The sequence below is a fragment of the Trachurus japonicus genome, chromosome 16 (assembly GCF_045865225.1).
Source record: "Trachurus japonicus isolate A0001 chromosome 16, Traja_1.0".
NCBI classification, from domain to species: domain Eukaryota; kingdom Metazoa; phylum Chordata; class Actinopteri; order Carangiformes; family Carangidae; genus Trachurus; species Trachurus japonicus.
The window spans coordinates 12,972,943-12,996,246 of NC_140922.1; the positions used below are offsets into that span (position 1 = coordinate 12,972,943).

Below are 23,304 nucleotides of genomic sequence, written 5' to 3' on the forward strand. Positions count from 1 at the left end.
TATTAGTCTTCTGCAATTTGTTGAATCCCCGTATCAAGTAGAGAACAAATGAATTCAGTCCCTTATGTCAAACATTTTATTCAGCATATTTAATAGAACATTTAAGAGCTTCATTTTAGAATACAGCTTTGTTCAGAAAGATAGTGGCTGCAGAACAGAAAAAATGGAAAAGCCTAAACTCTTTGGCTGCATTTTTAAAGATTAAACCATCAACATTATTTATATTAAATTGTAGCAGTGTGTTTTTTACTTAAAGGTGCTTCCTTACAAATACAGCCAAAGAAGGAACAATGGAAGGAGTGAGTGATGGCTTGTGCATTTACATTTAAAATGCATCCATACTTCCTTTTTTTTTTTTCTTTAAAAAAAGGGGACACACACTCAAGTGACTAAACACCAACCTTAAAAGAAAAGATCAAATTTTACATGTTTTTGGCTGTGAGGGAGATCAACCAGATCTTTCCAGATGCCACCACAGCAGCACTACTGTATACATGACAACATATCTGTCATGGGGAGGAGGAGGGGAAAAAAAAATCTGGAACATAATAACAGAAATACATTCACACCATGCCAGGAACACGCTCTGACCACAGGCCATCCAAATCCTCTGCTGCTCATTTCCTCTCATCCATCCGTCCTCTCTCCCTACAGTCTCCAGGGTGAGTGGAACTCGGAGGCGGGGAGAGGAGTGCAATGTGTGGTTTCAAAGTTCCGCATGTACTTCCGTGCCTTGGAGAGAGAAAAGACAGCGGGGATGGAGGAGGAATGGAGAATGAGAGATGTGGGAGGGCAGTGAACAAAAAGTGCAGAACTTGATTATATTAGGCTCGGTCTGTCTGGCTCAGTGCCTTACAAATCTCTCCCATCTCTTTAAGGGTTTACACGGCAGGTGAATAAAGCCTAATTCAGAACGCATTACCAAGGGAGGAAAAGCATAGCATTAGCTGTAATTGATGGCACTCCTCTTGTTTGATGTTAAATGACTTCAATAAGCTGAGCGCGGTGAAATATATTACACCAGTCAACCTGAGAGCACAGGTGAGCTGGTTACTATGGTGACGAGAAACGTGTTCCTCAGTGGTAATGATGTCTGCGAGTAGCTGTGATTTTTTTTTTTTTTGGGGGGGGGGGGGGGGGGTGAAGCTAAACCAAAATCTTAAGCCAAAAAAGGGGTTTGTTGGAGAAAAGGAATTAGACTTTGTATGAGTGAGGAGTCAGACTATATAAAAACCTGATTTGGAAAAGATGAGGGAGACAACAGGTGGCTGCCCAGACAAAAAAAAAAAACAGGAAACAATTGTGTGCGTCGAAACTGAGCACATGCTTAACAATAGATGGTTTCCTTACCAAGAAAAGAGCCAGCTGCCTTCTTCCTTCAGGAGTCATATCCTCACCTGGCAACATTAACAGTGTGTTAGAGCATGTACAAGTGCTGTGAGGTGATGCGTGTAGGTTGGAGGCTGGTGGTGTTGTGTGTGGTTTTATTTGCCTAGTAAATGCGAAGGGAGTCTGGGCTTACCAACACTCCATGGAAACGAAACATCCCTGTCTGCCTGATACGACTGCAGCACAGACACGCACCAGTCGTCGTCCACTTCATAACCACTGTACACAGACGCTGCAGGGCAAGAGCGAACTTGTGTTACTGGAGAACAAAAATATGCACTTTCCCCCCCATTTCTTTCATCAGAGTTCAAAAGCAACTTTAAAAATCAAACACATGGAGCAAACTAACCTTCCTCTATTGGACTGGAGGCCCCCAGCCATTCTCTGACCACTCTGATCCCTTCATCTGTCATTATTTTGGGGTATCTGTGTAGGAGAATGGCATCATGTGTCACTCAACAAGTGTAAACAAACCGAGTGTGCATAAAAATGAAAATAGGGAGAAAAAAAAGAGACTGACCTAAATTGCAGCAGTTTGAGCAGGAGGTCGTTGCCCCTGTTGGACATGATGTCCTCTGGACCCCTGTGACAGTACACAGCTCGGTGTTAATGTGTTGAAATACATGTGAAATGTCTTTCTTCTCCTCAACACCATGACATTGTTTGGAATTTCATTTGTGGCGCAAATGACATTTAAACACTGGCATAATAATGTCTTACAGGAAACAATGTTCAGACTGAGATCCTGCTGTGAACCGTTTTTACTGGAAGTGCTTTTAACTTAAGACATAGTTGCTATGGAAGTTTTTAAACATAAAATATTCCAAAGAAAGTCAAATGTGACTTTTTGAACCATCGCCGTCACATGGAATTTACATTTTCATTGTTTCTTTAAACAGTAATATATTTTCCCCTTGGGGTTTGTCATTTTATCACAAGTTGTTCCACTTGATAACTTGATCTTCCTTCGGAGGTTGAATGCGTTGCTTTGGACAAAAGTGCACACCATGTGAAGGTAATTTAAAACCATTTAGTCTGTCAAGTGTAAATGTTCAAGCTTTTGATCACACTAATCCAAGTGCCCCTTTGTGATGCCCTCATACAACATTTCAATCAAAGAGACTGAAAATCATGCTTCCTGCCACATGTCATGGATTGGTCCACAGGGAATAAGATGTAATATGCCTCTGTTGAATGACTTTAAAGGAGTAGTTCACCAAAAAATGAAATTCAGTCATTAGTGACTCACCCTCATGCTAATGAATACTCCAGAGTAGTTTTTTATTCCTCAAAGTGCATCTGGAGACCCAGGAGGCCGGATCGCAGTCCAACGGAAACTTTATATGAGATTAATAGGGGCCGACGCAAAAACGTCCATATAACTACACAAAAACCATGTAATATTCCTCCACACTGCTCATCCACTGCAATCCAAATAGTATAGTATATAGTCCAGAGTTTACTCGAAACAACGTCATTTAGGACATTTTTACGGCCTAAACAGTACTGTATTGAATTTGCCTGGGGTGCGCTCTCGCGTTCACGTGACGCACCCGTGCATCGTGCCCGACACAAAACAGGCCCATAAGTGTCCTGAAGGGATATAGTCCAGAGTTTACCCAAAACAATGTCATTGAGGCCAGTGTCGCGTGCCCCAGGCAAATTCAAAACAGGACTGTTTAGGCTGTAAAAATGTCCTAAAAGACGTTGTTTCAAGTAAACTCTGGACTATATCCCTTCAGGACACTTGGATTGCAGTGAAAGAGCAGTGTGGCGGAATATTAAATGGTTTTTGCGTAGTTTTATGGACATTTTTGTGTTGGCCCCTATTAATCTCATATAAAGTTTCCGTTGGAGTACGAACCGGCCTCCCGGGTCTCCAGATGCACAGGAATAAAAAACTACTCTGGAGTGTTCATCAGGATGAGGGTGAGTCACTAATGACTGAATTTCATTTTTTGGTGAACTGTTCCTTTAAGATGGACTGTGGGGACTTACGTTGTGGTGATGATCTCATCTCTGGTTCTCCTGATCAGCAGGACTGGTCCCTGATATCTGGAGGAGGACAGGGACAAGTTTTGTTAATAAATCTGGAATTCTAGTTTCATTTTCACATACCAACGTACTGTGTCACAATGCTCTGTGATGCAGACTTTGACTCTGCTATATTGGTTTCACTACAAACAGACTCACTTGAGAAGCTGATCTGCATTGTTGAGGTTCATGTATTGCCTGACTGTGTGCTGCACTAATGGTCCTGAGGGAGAACAGAGATATGTTAGTTGTTAAAATGAAACTTCCTGCTGCTACAACAACAACAACAAAAAACTCTGAATATAGTATGAACTTTAACCTCTAGGACTCACTCCAACTGTCGGGCATGACCTTGAGGGCCAGAGGCAACAGGTCATCAAAGGAGGCGTCCAACACCACTGATTGGATCTCTGGGTATGACATCACAGCCCAACTGGCTGAAAGTGGAAATGGGGAGAGAGACAGACAGAAAAAGAAGAGTAAGGATGCAGAATCAGGATCAAATAATATCAAGTAACATTTACAGCTCCAAAAACGTGCTGATCATGTGTTGTTCTTGTGTACCTGTGAATCCTCCTATGGACCAGGCATACACGACAATGTCACTGAGCTGGAAGCCCAGTTCATGTATTGCAAACTGGATGACTACGTCCATGGCGTTGGCCTCATTCTGGGGGAATGGTACTCCCTGTAAAGAAGACACAAGTAAAACAACAACAAAAAAAAGCGATAGCAATGCTTGTAGGAAACCGTGCATTTAAAAAGTTGACAGATTAACGGTCTTTTATTCCACCCCACTGATAAACCATGGGAACACACTTGCCCTCTTGAGCAACACTACCAAACTGAAACCAGACTTTAAACATACTGCTGTTTTCCATTGCACTATTTGTTCAGAGTAAGTAAAACACAGCTGCTTACCGAGCTGCCTCCAAAGCCAGGGTGGTTCCAGCCCAGCACAGAGTAGCCACCTACAACACACACAAACAAAAGCTTTAACTATAAGCCAAACACAACAACTTCACACTGATCAAAAACCCTGTGCTATTTCGCATCGATTTAAAAAGGATAATAACACATGTTGATGCTTGGAAAGTAAAGAGTTCCTCACCCTCCAGAGGCGTGTTCATGCAGCCCACCTCATAGAAGCCTGCGTTCCCCTCACAGCAGATGACCTGTGGCAGAATTCATTCATTTCAGGAACAATCTGTAATGTGACTGATGTGACAAGAGTCTTTGTTGGAGCCCGGAGCAAGCCCCAGTCAGAAAGACAACAAATCATCGCAGACATTTACCAGAGTCTGGCCGTTCTGTCCCCCTTCTCTCCGTCGATCCACAAACATTGTGTCAATCTCATTACCATCACAGGCCACAAGCTTGTTCCTTTGGCCGTCAAACTGACAGAAAATTGACAGAGAAAGATGATCGGTATTTATTGAAATTAGTATAGACAGTTAGAGAGAGAGAGAGAGAGGGAGAGTGTGTGTATTCTTGTACCTCTTCAATTAACCTAGCCTGGCCTTGCTGGAGCATCGGCCGCATGGCTTTCTGCAGTAAACCTACGGAGCCAGGGTACAGCATCCTCCTCCCGAACGAGTGAGCAATGAGAAAACTAGAGAGGAAGAAAACAGACATGTTGAAACTTTGTAATATGGAGAGAAACTGAGACAATAACTGAACCTCAAATAGAGCTTAATACCTGTTATCTATTCCCTAATTGTAATACTAATAACAAATCTGCGGTGTTATCGTGCAGTCCCTCAGAGCGTGCATTTTTGTCTCGCGCTGAATAAACAGCCTTTACCTGATGATGTGGCATGGCAGAGTGCGCACAGAGTTGAGGATGTTGTCTGCTGCTCCTCTTAATCTGGGCTCTGGCTTCAGCAGTGAAACACCAGCCTTGGACAGTTTTCTGCCACACACAGTCAAAGGCTTATAATGAAACAGATGAGCCACAAAGCATTTGACATTCAGTTGAATTATAAAGGGTACTTCACACTACATTGAATGCATGCATCTATAATAAAAAAAACTTACGGATTGCTGACTTCTGCCCAGCTGAAATCTGAAGGCCAGTGTGAGAAGTCAAAGTCGTAGGACCTCAATTTTTTCTTTACAGAAAACACAAAAGAAAAAACGTTAGGCTTTGGATTTTTTTTGTATGTAAGCCTGGAAATAATTACTCATTCATCTCTTTGATCTGAAATAAAGCATTCAAATAGGAAATAGGAAATAGGAAAGAAAACAGGAAAAGGCTTAGTACTTGATTCACATTGCTATGATCTCACCTTGTTTGCTGGTGTGTGAGTCTTCTTGGTATCTTCAAGAATGGAGACAAACTGAACATATTCAGAGTTCCTCCATCGTCCCCACCCTGAGGGAAAAATGGTTAGAGGAAATGGGGAAAGCAAAGATGGAGAGAGAGATAAATGGAACGCACATGAGACACACATAAAAAAAATTGCTGCAAAGCCTCAAGGGTCTGTTTAATAGGCTTTGTAGTTACAGACCTAGTGTAACTGCCACAGTGTTAATAATAGGTTACTGGTGTATACAGGTACGTATATGCAGCATGTGTTGTGAGATGTAAAGATGAATGAACTGAGTTGGCGATCTGTAGCCTCACCTCTTAGACAGGCCACCCCTAGAAGACACACCAGCACGGTCCCCACATACTGACTCACTGGAACCAATTTACTGCTGCAGATGTAGCCTAAAAATACACAGAGAAACCATGACACAGGCATCTACATCTACACACACCCCCCACAGCCCCATCTCTCTGCCACGCTTGAGCCTCATTAACCAACACCAATACAAAGACTTAGAGCCTGATAGCCGTCCCACAACCATGTGCATCGATCAATATCAGAAGCGCAATTATACATTCAGGAGTGGCACACAACTTCAAGCAATTAATTTCTATTGATGTGCAGTGTTACTGAATAATACACTTGATTAACTTTATATTAATCTCACTTGTCGGACATCAGTGATTCCCAAGAACATCCCCCAGTAGTCATTTGTCTTCCATAATAGAGGAAGAAATGTCATCCACATTATTATTATCCAATACATATTTGACATATATGGCCGCCAAATGTAATGTGGAAGATTACTACTGTAAAGCTCACGTCTTAGACACCATGAGGAAAAAAAAAAGTTTCAGTATGCCTTTTGTTTTTCTTTTGCTTTTGATTCCAAGGAGAAACACTGATAAATGAGATTAACATTATTATCATATTATTCTCAATATCTTCCAACATAGACAAATCATACATAATTTAATTAACTAATGTTCAAAGCTATTTCCTGAGCTCCATTGTTGAGCATAACATTAAACCAAATTCCTTATACAGATCGAACAAAATCATTTTCATTACAACTTGTCTCGACCTTGACTATGGAAGATAGCATGATAACATGATAACATTACACCATCACATACTGTGTGTTGGCAGTCAGTCAAGTGTAAAGTCCACAACTCAGTCTTTGTTGAGAGAGTCTCTTCTGGTATAACCATCTGTCGCCTGAAACATCTTGTGATTCAATTTCACAACTAAGTCTTAATAATTACTTTTATTTTCAAAAATCTGACAATTATTTTCTTATTTAACTGAACACGAATTACATATTATGCAATTCCTCGTTTTGTCTGATCGACAGCCCACCAATGAAGCCAGGGCTCCAGACTTTTTTTTTTTTTTTACTAGGAGCATAGGGTCCCCTAACTTAAAATTTTAGAGTGCAAGCAGAACATTTTGGGGCACACACCATAAATGGACTTGCAAACCAAATATTCACATTTCCTTCTCATTCGTGATCATCACACAGATTGGGATGCCACCTGTAATGACAGATTTCAGATTCTTTAAGTCACCCCTTCCACAATGTCACCAGTGAAAACTTACTGGTTGTAAATGTGCAAGTACATGAAAAAATGACTTGCTCTGTCTCAAATTTTAGGGGCAAAATGCCACCATTTAGGGTTAGTCTGGAGCCCTGGAAGCATATTCAGTACAGAGCTATAGCTAAAGAGCTTGAACAAGTGACTGCTGGTTTTGCTTGATTATTTCAGTTCAGCTGTCAATAACATAGAAATCACATATGACACATTAAACAACTACTACAACCTGAACCTACCTTTCCTGTACAGATAGCAGAGGAGAAGAGGAGAGCTGTAGTAAGAGAGAGACCAGAGTGCTGAAGCCTGGAGGGGGTGAAACACACAAACACATTAGCCTACTTGACAGAACTTCTTATTTCTGTCCAAATGATCAACCGTATGGGGACACTGACCCAGCCGAGGATGCTGTCAGTGTGTTTCTCCAGACTTGTGACTTGGTAGTTCCATCCCTGGAAACACAGAGAGAAACTGTTCTCATGAATCATTACCAAAATCAGATTTATTGGCCAAGTATGTTAGCATACACTAGGAATTTGGTTCTGGCAACTGGTGATGACCCTCAGACAATATACATACTATCTACAACATCCAACTAATATATACGCAGTATATAGATTATATATAAGAGTTAGGGTTATTTGCAGATGTGAATCTAGGTGTAAAAACTATAAACAAAATAAACAAGAGTAGCCTTGCCATAGCAGATGGCATTTATCAGCTATTCATGAGGGTAAGTTAATGCTGTAGTGATTTTTTACCATACTGGTTCTGTAGCACAGAAGTGGACGAATTAAAAATAAATAAATAAATAATATGTGTGTGTGTCCAGAGTGTAAGGAGTCAGCATGTCCTTGTCTGATACTGAGTTCTTGAAAGCTCAGGAGCTTTTTATCTGCTATCCCCTTCGCTACAGTCTCAGCTAATGCTAGTTTAGCTTGTAGCACAGGTTATAGACGTTTATAGGGACAGGGGGATATATACTCCAACCACACACCTTCTGTTAAAGTTATCACATGTCTCCTTTTATTTTGTATTGCGTGTTTAGCGTTTGCCTGCTCTTTTTTCCACGTTGGCAAAGTTTCCTCTCGCTTCTGCCCAAGCTAGCGTTAGCACAACCGGGTTAATGTCAGCGAAGAGCACGGGTTGCGAGGCTAGAGTTAGCCTCTCTGTTTCGGTGATGGTGAAACAGAGAAGGAAATGTACACGAAACGAGACAAATGTAAGTCTGCGCCTGTCATTTCATTCATTTACTGACTGTCAAGGCGGGAATGACAGCAGAGTTTCAATAACAAACAGCTGGCACTTCCGGGCCGCAGCCGCAAACACGTCGTTGCTATGGCTTCAAATACCGCTCCGTTTTCAAACTCAGTGTCATTTAACCCATGAAAATCTTTATAAATATGCCTACCCTTCTTCCCGCTCGGGCCTCGGGTCGAGACTGGTCCGGTGAACGGTGAACTCGTTGCAGATGAGGCCCTAAAACACAGCGGAGCCACAACCAGCCTGCCATTCTTCCACTACGACGGCTACGGAAGCCTGCCCTACCCAGAAGTCTCAAAAGCGAAAGCGATAGCTTGAAGCAAGTTTTACTCACTTTCTTTCTTTCTTTCTTTCTTTCTTTCTTTCTTTCTTTCTTTCTTTCTTTCTTTTCTTTTCTTTTAATGATATAACAGGTTACTTGCCAGAAATTGTTCATTGTTTATTCAGACAATATAAAATATCCCTTTTTACATACAGTAATGGAAATTAAAAGCATTTATACAGGTTAAAAAAACGACTTTTCTCCACTATTTTGTGTGAAATCGTAAGTTACTTATTTTGTGTAGGCTATCAAGATTTTTACATTCACATTATATAGACACAATGTCAATTACGATGCATTGTCCTGTGCACAAGACTTATTTATGGGGCAAATTTAGAACAGCAAACTAGCATAGGCCTATTTAAGACTATAAATAATTTCTCTTGCATAAAGCAGTGGTTCTCAAACCTTTTCACATCAAGAACTAACAACCCAAACTGAAAAAATTATGTTAGATACCCATTTTACATTTCACAAGTTTTAGAATTGTGGAATTATTGTGAAAATAGAGAGACTATATGACAACATAGTTTTTACATGTAGCCTACTTGTAATTGATGTGAATTTTTATTTTAACCTAAGTAAAGGCTCTGAATAATTCCAAAACAATGATCAGATATAGCACAACACTTGCTCCAAATGTTTGACAAAATGAAACAGTGTCAAGAGAACAAAATAATATGTTAACTTTCACACATTTAGAATAAGCTTTACAATCTTTCCCCTTCAAGTGCAGCCTCAAAACACAACACTAAAGCAAATCAGTAGCCTATCAAATAACTTATAAAGAGCAGTAGCTGAGAATAAAAAAAAAACATTTAAAGGTACAGTATGTAAGAAATCTAAAGCAACTGGCCGTAAAATCCTCTTAATATGTCACAGAGACTCAGGAATAATGTTCATATAACATGATGAACTCACCAACAACAATTGTACAGCCAGAGTATTTGCATTCAAAATCTTTTTTTGCAGACTGCAAATCATGTTTATGTTTTGAATTTACGTGTTGGCATGTTGCGCCACCTAGCCCTCTCTCCCAGTCACGGCGGCATCAGTGGCATTTCAGCCTCCGGTCTGGTCCACTGAGCTGCTGCTACGGCTGGGAGGAAAAACCAGATCACTGTGTTTTGAATTGGACTGCAGTAACCGTTTTTGGCCACATTCTTACATATGGCACCTTTAAACAATTGAGTCGCATTTCCCTGAAGCACTGAAGTTTTTCTTTAAGTCCCAATTCTGACATTCAGTTGTTACTTTTGTTTATAAAGCCCTTCTGCTGCAGATGGGAACTGAATGGATGTGACAGCTGTATGAGGATGAGATGTGGGTAGGTGATCAGCTCTGACACTGCTCGAATCTGAAAACAGAGCACAAAGACAAACTCACACAAAAATCTCCCGTCCTCCAGTCTCTTTTATTCTTCCTTAAACACAAACACAGACAGCCCACGCAACAACAGCACACGGGCAAAGGATGGCTGCCTGTCAGCGCGTGGCCTGATATTATGCCACAGTGTCAGAGTGATGTTCAGGCCAGCGTGATTGGTGAGTGTGAGAAGAATGTGCGGGGCAGATGAGTGACAGTGCAAACACACACACAGAAACACACACACACAGACACACACAACATACAAAAAGGCATGCACACAGGTGATGCAAGACTTTTTGCTTACCGCTCCAGTTCCTTATAGACATCATCCTCTCCTCTTGGCTTCAAATCCTGGCATGAAGATGAAAAGGGGGAAGAAAAGCAGGCAGGGGAAGAGTGGGACAGAGAAGAGGAGGATAAAGAGAGAGAGAGAGAGATCCATGGTACTGAGACCAGATGTTCCTCTATTGTGTAATGAGATTGATTTGTTAATACCACTAATGTAAGGGTGACAGCTGATAGGCAATGGGGTTTATCTGAGGGAGGGCTGGCAGTGTGTGAAGGAAGACGTATCTGCTGACAGCGCTGGGAGGGCGCAATAGGACAGAAAAGAGTCTGTGTGCAGAAGTAGATGCATGAGCACAAACATAACACCTGTGTGTTTGTGTGTTTGTGTGTGTGTACATATATGAGCAGAGGACTGCACAATAACTCACCATGTAGACCGAGCCCTGGGGAGGAGCCTGTTGGGAGGGGCGGAGAGGAGAGCAGAGAAAACAGGTTTAATGAACGAGTGACAGAGAGAAAGTGATATTGGAAATCGGAGGAAGAAGGTAAAAATTAGAAAGTGTAAAATACACACAAGACAGAACAGGTGAGGGGAGGGGAAGAGAAACAAAAAGGAGAGAGGAGAAAGAGTGTTAAATACCAGAGCAGAGGTGTAAGAAAGAAGAGAATGAGATATAATTGGGAAGGGATTCGATAGGGGATATTTAGATATTATTGAAAATGTTTAACTTCATCACCTGTCTGATATCCTCAGGATTCTCATAGATGTTCTCGGTTTCACCCGAGTGGACAGACAGAGACTGCTCAATAGCTACGGAGCACAGAGAGATAGTTACAATACACACACACTCAACTGCACAGGGGTATGAGGAGGAGGAGGAGGAGGAGGAGGAGGAGGAGGAGGAGGAGGAGGAGGAGGAGGAGGAGGAGGAGGAGGAGTGTGTGTGGGGTGGTGGGGGGCAGATTCATTACAACAACCCCAGAGGATGTCACGGCCCACATCACTCAGTGGCAGCCGACAGGGGTCGAAGATGGACGGAGCACGGAAAGCTGTCAAAAAAAGAAAACGCCGGAAGACTCACCGCGATCAGAAATGTGTTTCTGTCTCCATAGCAACACACCAACAGCCGCAGCAACCAGGGGCACCAGGAGTAATAAGGCAGAGAGAGAAGGGAGCGGGGAGGGGGCGGCGGTGACACTGACAATCTCTACAAAAGGAGAAAAGCGTGAATGTTTCCAAGAACTGTGCTAATGTTAAACTCACAGGGCTAAGGGTGTGTGTGTGTGTGTGTGTGTTTGTGTGTGTGTTTAAATGACACGCAGGTTGTACACAGAAGTTATTGCTGTTTGTTCTCCAGTTTGCTCTTTTTTGTTGATGTCAAGAGGGGGCAAGCTTTTCTTTACGTGAACTACTTTAAGCTATTATATCTTGAGACATGTTGCAGTGAGGATTTCCTCAACATGTTACACGCATTTGCATCATGCTGCTGTCAGTCACAGGTTGGAAGGAGGCGATGAAATCCAGGCTTTGTCAGGCAGAGTGAATAGTCTGTATGACAGCTTAGTAGACATCGATCTGACAGACCCTCAGTCTGGACAGTAAACGCTGTCAATTTGAAACGTGGATGAGAGGAAGAAAAGCAGCACTATCAAAGAGACCAGACTCTGTCAGACCATTACACAAAGCCACAGCAAATGCCACTGCCATACAAATTAGTTTGATCCAAGTTTTTAAAGTCATTCCCTGTTTTCATATGCATGCACTGTAAATGAAGTCAGGAGACTTTTCCTTGCAAACCTCCTTGACATCGAATCTAAAGCAGGCCTAACTACCGGCCTCTGGGGAAACTGACAAAATGTAAATAGCAGTCTTTCAGCCAAACCTTATGGACAACAAAGACTGCAGATACTGCAGGCATGATCATCACAAGCATTACATAAGCAAACCATTAGCTCACTGAAGTACTAGTCAAATTTTGTGGAGAGAGCACACGCTTGTGATCCAACTCGTCAGCTTTGTTTGCATAATGAGAATGACATCAGTCTCGCAAAACACAGCCACAGGGCGGCATGGGAAACAGGAGGGAGGTGCTTGTTTCCACAGAGACTGCTGTAATTTAGTGTACCTGAACAAGCGTTGTGTCGCTGCCTGCTTACTGCTCATGGAGTACAAAGCTATCTGCATCTGTCAGACAGTTTTGGATCACAACAGACAAGCCCAGCAAACAAAAAAGCATCTACCTATCAAAACAGGCCTTAAAAAAAAAAGAAAGAAAAGAAGCAATTAAGGTTTTATCTGACAGACAGGAGCCCCACAGAAGTGATGTCCACTCACACAGCTCATCAACTTCCCTCAAATTTTTTGTTTGCAAAAGCACTAACCCTTGGACTTCACCTTAGCCCTGGTGTCGCAGCTTTTAGCCTGCTTCAAAATAATCAATCACTGTGCACTATGTGAGGTATAATTGATTGGTGAGTATGTGTTGAGGTTGCTAATGGAATACTGCGGTGAGAGTTGACCCCAGGACTGACCTGCACTGTTCTCCATGCCAGCTTTAACGCTTGAATTATGGTAATTGAGTGCAGTGAAGGGAGGCACAAATGCCCCCAGTTTCTCACCACCACATCTCATCTTGCCTCTCTCTTTCTCTCTCTCCACCTTTCTCTCATCTCTGTCTACCTCACCTTTTCCGCCTGTCTTTTTAGCACTCATCTATTTCATCTTAAATGAGGTAGGGGGTGATTTGTATCAGTGTGATTGTAGAGGAGGGTGGATGATAAGCGACAGACCAAAGAACTGCTAAAACGCCTTGAAAATGACGGGCAGACTCAGGATAGCGGATGATTGCAGAACATCCCTGACATTTGAAGTATTTGTGTGTGCTGCAGAACGCAACGCTTGCCTCAATTTTGCAGTCTCTGAACTGTGCCACAGACGAAAGGAATTCTATTATGCAGTGTTGTTTTAACTTCTACCACTCTACTGTTTTTGTTAGATTTGGCTGACAGCACAATATATAACCCAAAATTTGTTGCTTGTTCTCACTTCCTTGGTTATTTCCAGCGAGCTAAAAAGTTGTTTCAGGTCTCTATCGGAGCTGCCCTAAACCAATCCCACTGTCTGTGGTTGGCTCCTTGCCACACAACAAAATGTTTTACAGCCATAACTGTCACTCCATATTGTCCAACTCTTCATTATTAAGCATTTTTCTGGACAAGCTCACACTATCATAGTGTTTGTGCAACCTGTCATTTTTGAGCAGTGTAAATGTGGGCCACCTAACACTTATAATATTTGAACTTATCACTCTGCTCACTCTAAAATCCCAGTGACACATTGGACAAATGCAACACTTGTCACCCATTATAGATTTTTTAAATTCTAATTCAAGTAGCCTATTTCCTATTAGACAAAATCTTGCTTCTTGCTGCTTTTTTCCCCTCTTGTCCTGTCTTTATTGCCCTCTTTCTCTCTCCTCCGAGCTCCATCGCTCTTATAGCCATACCATCAGTGTGCATCATGATGAGCTCTGAGCCCCTCAGCCTAAGTGATGCATTGGGGTACGGGGAGCGAACTAATCTCTGCTAAGGGATCCATTCAACTGTCACATCCTCCTGTGCTCCCCCACAGCCACCAATACAATAAGCCTGAATAATTTAGTTTTCGTGGGAAGAGAGATGTCCTAAGGTCCTGTCGACTTATATTCGCATATCAGCTGGGCCAGAGTGATGAGAAAAACAATAACGTTTATGTTTTATATTTTATGGAGGAAAAAGCTAAACAGAGTATTAGAACTGGGGCGGGTCTTTATGAAAAAATTGGCATATAAATGGACAGTTATTCCACTGGATATCATCTGGAAATCACAACTTAGAAGTCTTGAACTATGACCTCTCTACTTCGAAAAAGAAAGCAGAACATTTGGTATCTGTCAGGAACTCTCTCCTCTGTAAACCATGGGCTCTCTAGCAGATGAATTGACCTAAGGTTGGCTTGAATGCACAGGACAATGCTTCACAGAGCACATATCCCAGGATCATCCACATTCATGGTTCATTACCTCCACTGAGTTGACAGGAAGTCTGCCAGGACTCCCATGTTAGTAATAGGCTATAGTATACCGTTGATGGAGAAAATCAGAAAGCATAGAGGACTTTTGATACCATACCATCCCTCCCACCTTTAGGGGGCAGTGTGACAGCTTCAGTTGCCCAGATGGTCTGCCCATTTTTTAGCTTCAGGGTGCAGGTGTAGTTCCCAGCTGTCTCAGGGGTGATGGGCAAGGGCACACTGGTGGTGATGATGCCAGGGCCGGTGCTTGAGCTGTTCAGATGGCTCATATTCTGGTGTTTCCACTTGGCACCTTCGACCTGGGACAGCTCCGAGTAGAGGCAGCTCAACTGCAGTTTCGAGGATGTAGGCCTACAGCTTTTTTTCACTGTGGATGTGATGCAGGGTAGAGAGGGGGGAGGGGAGAGGAAAAAATGTTAAAGGTGAAGAAATGAAGGAAGAGTGAGTGTGTGAAAAAGACAAGAGGGGAGAGAAATGGGTGAGACAGGATGAGAAAGTGAGTTAAAGGGTAGTGTGTGAATACAGAAAAGGCCAAGGACAGATGGAGAGTAATGGGGTAAAGGGAAAGTGCTATGAAAAACAAAGAACAATTCAGAGAGGGGTCAAAATAATATATATTCATTAAAGTGATTTGCTGCTAATGCATTGGTTGACTGTGACTGATGCTTAGTGTCTCATCAAACTGAAATGAGAATCCATCTGGGTGTAATCAAGCTCCACAGACTCACACACGCACACATAAAAACGCGCACATTTCAGCCTTGATTAGTGTGATCAGTGTGGGCCACCTACAGCCTTGGTGGGAGGGCAGCAGGTATAATCATACATAATGATACTTATAATGAGGTGGGGTAAAAATATATGCGTCACATGACTGGTGTGGGGGTGGATGTGTAACTGTGTGTGCGTGCGTGCGTGTATGAGGGATGCAGATGTGTGAAGCACGGTGACAGTGACAGTGACAGATCGTCTGGTTACGTCTGGGCAGCTGTGATGGATGTCAGGGGGACTGTGATTAGTAAAGCCTTCCAAGGCCGCCATGACAGGGCATTGTATGTGTGTACGTGTGTGGTGGGTTTCGTGTGTATGTGTGGGTACAAATGTATCCTGCATGTTTCCTGCAAAGGGTGAAACCTCCCCAAGGCTCACTCATAAAAATCAACAGGTGCTGTACTCATTTTTTTTCATGAATTGAGCAAATGTTCCTTTTCACGAGCAATATTGTAAATGTATTCATTTAATAATGTGACATTTTACCAATGGCTGTAGGAAATTCTCATCTATCCTGCATAAGTCAGAGTGGATGATCTGTGAGAGTGTTGCACCGACAGCTGGTAAAAACCCAGTATCTTGCTCGAGGACACATCAGCAGGACAAATAATTGCCAAAATGCCTCTAGAAACCTGGGTCCTTTGGAAACAGACACCTCCCTATTCATTTTGCCACAGTTTAGAGGAATATACCCTCTCTCCTTTTCATTTTCTTGCAAAGAAAAAGATAAGAAGATCAGAACCACTCTCATGTCTGTGCGTGTTATGTTGACCTGGAGCCAGTCGGTGATTAGCTTAGCTTAGCATTACCTCATATGCATTAGGGGGAAACAGCTTGTCTGGCTTTCTCTAATATAAAAGCTTACTAATTAACATGTTGTATTTAATTTATTTTATTCTAATTAGTCATAAACATAGATGTAATTAATGTAAAGTTGTGGTTTAGAGGGAAGTTATGTGTTGTTACTATTTTGTGGCAAACAACCAGCACACGAGCATCAACCATTGCTGCAGAGAAGAGCAACGTTCAAACACAACTCCCCCTAAAACCACAAGGTGTCTGTTTGTACACGGATTAAAGAGATTTACAGGTGCCGCTCTGTGTATTTTTTTTCTTTTTACTTTTTAGAACGCTACGTTAGCTTTGCCCCCCTGCTTCCAATCTTTCAGCTACGCTAATCACTTGCTGGCTCTTGCAGCGAATAAACATATGTCCCTAAATATCAAAGTATTACTTCAAATAAACCAGACAAATGACTAAAAAAAGTGGATAAATGGGTTCAGAACTGATGCAGCTGCCTCCAACCAGGTTAGGAGGGGTTACTGAAGATTTGATGATAATTTGACTATGTAAATGTCAGTGTGTAGTTTACACACACACACACACACACACACACACACACACACACACACACACACACACACACACACACACACACACACACACACACACACACACACACACACACAAAGATTTTTCTGTAATTCATCATGCATCTGTGTATTTACCCCTTTCATCACTGGTACTTAATAAAAACAGCATCTGCTCCCACATGTTATATGATACCAACACACAAGGTTATGATAAAACTGTCAACACTTGTCTCATAAATCCATCTCTGCCCCTTGTTTTATTCCACCACCTACTCCCTTTCTGTCTCCTCCTCCTAACCCTGATCTCTACCTTTCATCACGCTGAGAAGGGTCTTCTGGTTGAAGGCGTTGTCATTTACGAACACTTCACATATGTAGAGGCCGCCATCTTTGATCTCTGGCAGGAGTAGAAAGGAGAAGCTCCCAGCCTCTGCGTTGTAAGGTGGGCCAGCAAGCCTGAGTCTCTTGCTGTCCTTACCAAATGAGTTGAGAACCCTCCAGCGATCAAAATGGTACACAAGCTTCATAGTAGTTCTCTTGCTGTCTGAGGGTTGCCGGTGGTGCAGCCGGACATAGTCCCCACGGACAACAGGACAGGCAATGTTGAAGGGCGTCAGAGCCTGTGTGGCAGTTTGGATCTCAGCTGAGGACGGAAGAGGGAGGACAAACCAGAATGATGGAGGAGATGAGACAGAACGTAAATGGGGAGGACAGCAGGCAGAGACTGATATAAAGACACAACAGCGCAAGTAGCCTAGACGTAATGACAGGGAATTCAGAATAAAAAGAGGGTGAATGAAAAGAGAGGTGAAGACAGAGCGTAAACAGAATCACAATTGAGTGGGGGGGAATGGAGATAGGGGAAAAATTCCTACAACAATGGGGATTACGTCCTTATATGCTGAGAGTCACTTCTTCACTTGGTCTTGCATTCTGCTCTGCCTGATTAGCAAGCTGCTGACGCAGGACTTTGAGACTACTTGTGTTACAAAGTCACTCACCGTGTGTTATATTGGTGAATGAGGCCACTTTGTCAGCTGCAGAGAGAAGGGAGGCAAGAAAAAATGTGAAAAAAGCAAAAAGCAAATAATGAATAATACATAAATGTAGCAACTATACTATTCACAGGAGGACTGGCTGAATTTTAGTGCAGATCTACAGTAGACTTTTGAATCTTGAAACTGGTCTATGGAAGTAAATACTTTGAAGAACTGTAGCTACAGGACGCTTAAATAAATAATGCTACTTCTGGAGTTTCAGACTCTGATGCCCATTCACACTATCAACAAAAGTAACAACCAATATATTCTATTTGTCAGCTCTTTACATCTGCGTTCTTTTACTCGGTCTCACCATCAACATTCACGTTGACGTTGAAGGGGAAAATGCTGGTGCTGCTGTTACCCCAAGGATGAACCATACAGATGTAGGCCCCACTGTCATTGACCTGGACCTGTGGCAGTTTAGCCACTGTGCCGGTATTTGGAATTACTTCGCTCTTCATTGGAACGCCTTTAGGGGTCACCCAGGTGATTTTGTTGACGCCAACTTCAGATTCAACACTGGCAATCAGCCGCAGGGTGCTTTGCAAAGGAATATTTGGAGAAGGGGCGATGGTAACTGGAGAGGGAGGAAGACATCAGTGGTCAGAGGAGTACTACAATCTTTCAATATAAAAGAATAGAGGGTGAGGGTTGGGGTCAGACAGCAAAAGGCAGAAAATGCTCACACTGGAGGAGCAGATGTGATTAAATTCTCATTCAAAATGTCTCAAAAGATGCATTGATTACAAAAATACATTTTTCCAACCTGTAAGTATGGCTAAGAGGATAATCCTCTCCTTCACATTCTTCTCATTTTGCTGTATGATACATGAGTACAGGCCGTTGTCCTCCGTTGTGGGAGAAAGAACCAGAGAGAAATCCCCGCTGTGTTGAAAGTTAGAGTCTTTCAATCGCACAGATTTTTTCAAGGCACCACCAGAGAACTCCTTCATTTTATTAGCTAAGAGAACCGGTTGCCTTCCACGCGCATTATGGAACTTCACATACCAGTGAATGGTCACAGCACCCTTCACTGTTGTATCTGTACACACCAAGGTGGTGCTTGTGCCCGCTCTAGCCACTACAACATCGTCCCATTCTGAGAGAGAGAGGAGTAAAAGTTTAGTTAACATTATAAAGTGTCATTTATTCAGGTAAGTCCTTAGGAATAACAGTGCTGGTGTGTTCATTCTATCTTGTCCAGCAGCTGTGACATAGGGTCATGCTTTCAAGCCTGTCTTAAAACAATGCTCACATCTATATTGAAAGACCTCCCAGTCATTGTAATTGTGCATCCTGGCTGCACAGATCCCTACTCTCAGAAATTTCAATGTTAATGATGTGAGACAAAATCCACAGCCCTGTTTATATGCAAAAAAATGTGTCCCAGGGTTCAGCTGCAGCTAATATATCGCTTTAGCATTCAACTGAGGCAGTTTAAAGTTAAGTCTCTTTTTGTGCCAAATTCTTATTTCAAAGTCATTTCTTTCTCTGGGCAGCATTTCCTCACTGAGTTGCCCCTGATGGATATTAGCCTCAAATGCATTCAGAAGCACTGTGGATTTTATCTCGCATTGAAATCACCTCAGGAATGGGATCTGAATTACAACACAGGCACAAGCGAAAAATAAACTTTCCCTGTAACCTGATGTAACATAACTGAACACTGTTCATGCGTGACTCATCATTGGTTTGCAGTATAAAAGCGACATTCACAGCTGGGAAATGTTGGCCCCCACCTTCACAGGAAGTTGCAGTAAAAAAAGAAAATCACAGAAAGCATTTCATACCTGTTAAGCCCAAGTGAGAGGAATATACCGCAAATAAAGACAGAAGAACAAAGGTGAGAAAAGCAGACTCCATCGCACGTTTTAAATCATAGAGGCAAAACACTGTCACTGCACCAGCTGTCTCTCCAGCACTGTGACCTTTCTTAGTATGCTCAGAACACCAAGTATTGCTCGCTTTCCTGCAATATTACTGGTGTCCCTGACTGACATGTTAACAAGTTCGCTGTACATCTTCCAGCACAGCAGGATGTGACACAACCAACATGAGGATAATCAGCAGGAAAAGGCTGTGTGTTTGGTTGCTGTGTGTGTGTGTGTGTGTGTGTGTACGGGGCTGATAAACTACATATACTAGAATTAAGCCTCTAACCATAATGTTAACCTACAATGTTTTACAGCTTAACTTCTGAGCAATTAGTTACAGAACTTCTGACCCTAACACTCATTTTGACAAAAGGATTGAGCTTGTACTCGTGTGTGTATCACAATGTGTGTGTGAAATAGAGAGAAATGATAAGAATAGCAGAAAGCCAGGGATTGAGGGAGATGAAAAAGCGAGAAATAAAGAGTTTGGGTTAGTGTGGGTGCACAGTAACCCCTAGGCTACTTGTCTTTACATCCCATAAATGTCTTTAATTAAGCTAAAGGTATTATCAGCTCCTCTGAGCACTATTACAGATTTTTCCATAATTACCATTGGGTGAATGGGGGCGGTGAAGAGAGACAGCAAAAGAGAGAGAGAGAGAAAGAGAAAGAGGGAGAGAGAGGGAGAGAGAGGGAGGGAGAGAAAGCAGATATGTATTGTGGGTGTCTAATGACAAGGAAGGAGAAAGGAAAAAAACGGAGAGCAGCAAGATGGAGAAATGTGGAGAGAGGTGCTCGACGGAATATGAAAACCCGGGGAGGAGAGGAGAAGTGTGAGAGAGTGTTGAAGGGAGGAGGAGAGAGACAGTGTGACTTCAAAGAAGCCTGTGGCTGGTGACACAGAGCCTGGTGCTGATCCTGTGGCCCCTCCTCTATGGGTAAATAATCACCATAAGCCTTGGCTCTGTCTAATGAATCCACTGCCAATGAGCTAATATCTGTTAACTATGTGCTTCATTATCGCTGCCACAGACCCCCGGAGAGCACGAGGATGGAGGACAGGATGAATAGCACCAAGGAAGTGAAGGACGAGTGGACAAAGGAAATCGAATGACATGGGAAGAGACAGGCGGGGAGGGAGGGAGGGAGGGAGGGAAGGAAGGAGGAAGAAATGAGGAAAGGGAGGAAAGTGAAGTGTAAATGAAGGGAAGGTGTAAGGAGTGTGAGATGGTGAGAAAAAAAGAGGTGAGGTACTGTATAAGTAAAGTGGGTGGTAGCTGGAAAGTGGAAGATGTGAAGGTCGATTTAGTACGGTCATGAAAAATGGATGCGAGAATGAAGGAAAAGGAATGAAATCCTCTACTTTCTTTAAAGAGCCACATTTCTACAGTGAATGCATATGATTTAGCAGTATAGCTGAGTTCCTATGGGTGGTCCCTGCACACTCTCTCTGGCTTAGACATTAAGCACCAACCCATGGTTTCATATTGAAATATGGCAGTGAAAAGCACTGATGGCATTTAAAAACCCAGGGCTGCTCTGTTTGTGCAGCGGTCGCTCTCATATTCTCTGGATTCACAGTGGGCAAAGAGTGGAAAGACAATGAAGTTCCTGCTGTGTCATTGAAGACATACTTCAAATGTTAATTTGTTTTTCCTAGTGTGAAGTCTACCTAGTGTACATTGGTTGACCTCTGATCAATATCAGTGTGTTCAGAAGTGACACCTCAGTAATGCAATCTGAAAACAAGGGGGTGTCACGGGAGAAGAAATTGGAAATGAAACAGAACGGGAAGGAAACGAGAGGCACCGTTTAAACTGTGGGACTTATACGGAGATGTAATTACATTGGCTGTAAAACACTTGGGTATAAGGATTAGACCTAAACCAGATAATGCCTTTGCTATGCTGGTATGCACCCAGCTTCAGATGAAAATAGGGCAAAATGAATTGGAAGTTATTCTGCGCAAAGAAAAAAAAATTCTCATCAACAGAGAGTCTGCTGGAATCTGCAAATAGATACATGAGGAGCTGTTTCCTCTTGATTTGATTCTGCTGACTGCCACTGGATTTGTGTTTTGCCGTTCATTAATGAATGTTTATTGATTTGGGCATCTGCTGTGGGGAGTTTATATGAGCTAATCTCCACTCTGTGTGCAGAAACAAACAGCAGAGGGCGTAAGAATCATCTGGTTCAACGTACCTCCTCCTCACTATCATAACAGTCTGGAGTTTGACGAACTGTGTTTTAACTTGATGTTGTTTATCTTTTATAGGTTTCTGCACTTTATATTTCCAAGAATATTGTTTAATTTAAGCCAAGCGATCAAATTGAGCAACATTTCCAGAGTTAATATTGACTGCTCATTACTTTGAGATTACACTTTCCCAGCTGATGGAAGTATCACCATCAGGTTATTCCGGTTTTTCCTGAATATGAATCACTCTTGAATCATTTGTGTTATCTATTATTGACAGCAGTTCCCCGTTAGAGAGAAACCTGCTGCGCACTTTACATGATATGGAGGCGCAGGCTCACATTACCCAAAGCAAAACGCTCTCAACAAGTTGTTCCCAGAGGCTCCTCCCGCTGTGACTGGTCCTAATTGTTTTTTTTGGGAGGGGGAGGTGGTGGTGGTAGTGGTGGTGGGGGGGAATCAGGGCTGTGACGCCTCTCAGCCTGATGACATCACCCAGTCAGTCATACACAGTCGGACCGCCGCGCGCTCACACTCACTGGAACTAGTTGGAGAGAGAGAGAGAGAGAGAGAGAGAGAGAGAGAGAGAGAGAGAGAGAGAGAGAGAGAGAGAGAGAGAGAGAGAGAGAGAGAGAGAGAGAGAGAGAGAGAGAAGCACCATCTCATACACACGGAGCACCAGCTGGGGGGGAGATATTCACCTGTGCGCTGCCGGGACGAATTCACAAGGATTTCCATTCATTTTTAGCAAGACTCCCCTTAAAGGCGCAGTGAGGGGACACTTTAGACAAGAGCCTCAGTCGGACCCCTGCTCTGTCCTGTGGCCAAACAAGTTTGTTTTTTTTTGGACTCTCTCACAGAAACTGAGCCGCGTCTGAAGCTGTGGTTTTCCATCTTATCAGTTGATATCGGAGAGACTCCAAGGCTGGTTCCGCAAAGAGGACCGTAAATCAACCATGGCGAGACATGACGCCCGAAATTGGCATGACTACACAAAAATGCTCGGACTGCTCTGCGTGTTCGCGTCGATACTCACAGAACAAGGTAAGACATTATCACTTCATTATTATTTGAAAGAAAAAAAAACAACAACTCAGAAATTCATCGCCGGCAGCATCTTTGCCTTTAATTTCTTCCCGGAGCTTTATTAATTAACGCAGGGACAAATTTGAAATTGGCTGCCACCTGTCTGGGCGGTGACAGGAGCAGAAAATCAAGCAGGTGGTTCCCTCGCTCGGTGTACGGACTTTTTTAAAAGCTTAAACCCTTTAAATTTCCAGATGAGTTTTTGTTTACAATCACGTGAAAGGAGCTGGTTTCGACTGCTGCTCAGTTTCTTCATTCCGCGTTCACTCCAACCAGCTGTATCGCTCTTTGACCCTCTTTGAGTTTCGGTCGGTGTGACT

The 23,304-nt window shown here is 42.7% G+C and overlaps 3 protein-coding genes across 5 annotated transcripts in view; 1 reads left to right on the forward strand and 2 right to left on the reverse strand.

Moving 5' to 3' along the window:
• Positions 1-62: 62 nt before the first annotated feature.
• Positions 63-8,860, reverse strand: abhd16a (abhydrolase domain containing 16A, phospholipase). Its single transcript, XM_085801681.1, has 20 exons — positions 8,739-8,860; positions 7,723-7,779; positions 7,567-7,633; positions 6,050-6,136; positions 5,712-5,797; positions 5,461-5,534; positions 5,228-5,335; positions 4,921-5,035; positions 4,719-4,820; positions 4,535-4,598; positions 4,345-4,394; positions 3,988-4,111; positions 3,756-3,860; positions 3,583-3,646; positions 3,388-3,444; positions 1,910-1,972; positions 1,739-1,815; positions 1,523-1,621; positions 1,351-1,397; positions 63-732 (listed from the first exon to the last, which is right to left on the reverse strand). The coding sequence occupies exons 1-20, from the start codon at positions 8,838-8,840 to the stop codon at positions 649-651; spliced, it is 1,632 nt and encodes a 543-aa protein (XP_085657807.1). The 5' UTR covers positions 8,841-8,860; the 3' UTR covers positions 63-648.
• Positions 8,861-10,580: 1,720 nt separating this feature from the next.
• g6fl (g6f-like) lies at positions 10,581-19,836 on the reverse strand. Its single transcript, XM_085801682.1, has 10 exons — positions 19,618-19,836; positions 18,594-18,926; positions 18,138-18,404; positions 17,786-17,821; positions 17,095-17,427; positions 14,738-15,007; positions 11,651-11,776; positions 11,306-11,379; positions 10,997-11,023; positions 10,581-10,631 (listed from the first exon to the last, which is right to left on the reverse strand). The coding sequence occupies exons 1-10, from the start codon at positions 19,688-19,690 to the stop codon at positions 10,581-10,583; spliced, it is 1,590 nt and encodes a 529-aa protein (XP_085657808.1). The 5' UTR covers positions 19,691-19,836.
• A 2,730-nt stretch (positions 19,837-22,566) lies between these two features.
• LOC146971979 (nectin-2-like) overlaps positions 22,567-23,304 on the forward strand; it is an 82,357-nt gene continuing 81,619 nt past the window's right edge. For all 3 annotated transcript variants that reach the window (XM_085801686.1, XM_085801687.1, XM_085801685.1), the window contains exon 1: positions 22,567-22,942. In XM_085801686.1, the coding sequence (XP_085657812.1) occupies positions 22,855-22,942 (88 nt within the window). In that variant the 5' untranslated portion in view covers positions 22,567-22,854. The remainder of the gene's footprint in view (positions 22,943-23,304) is intronic.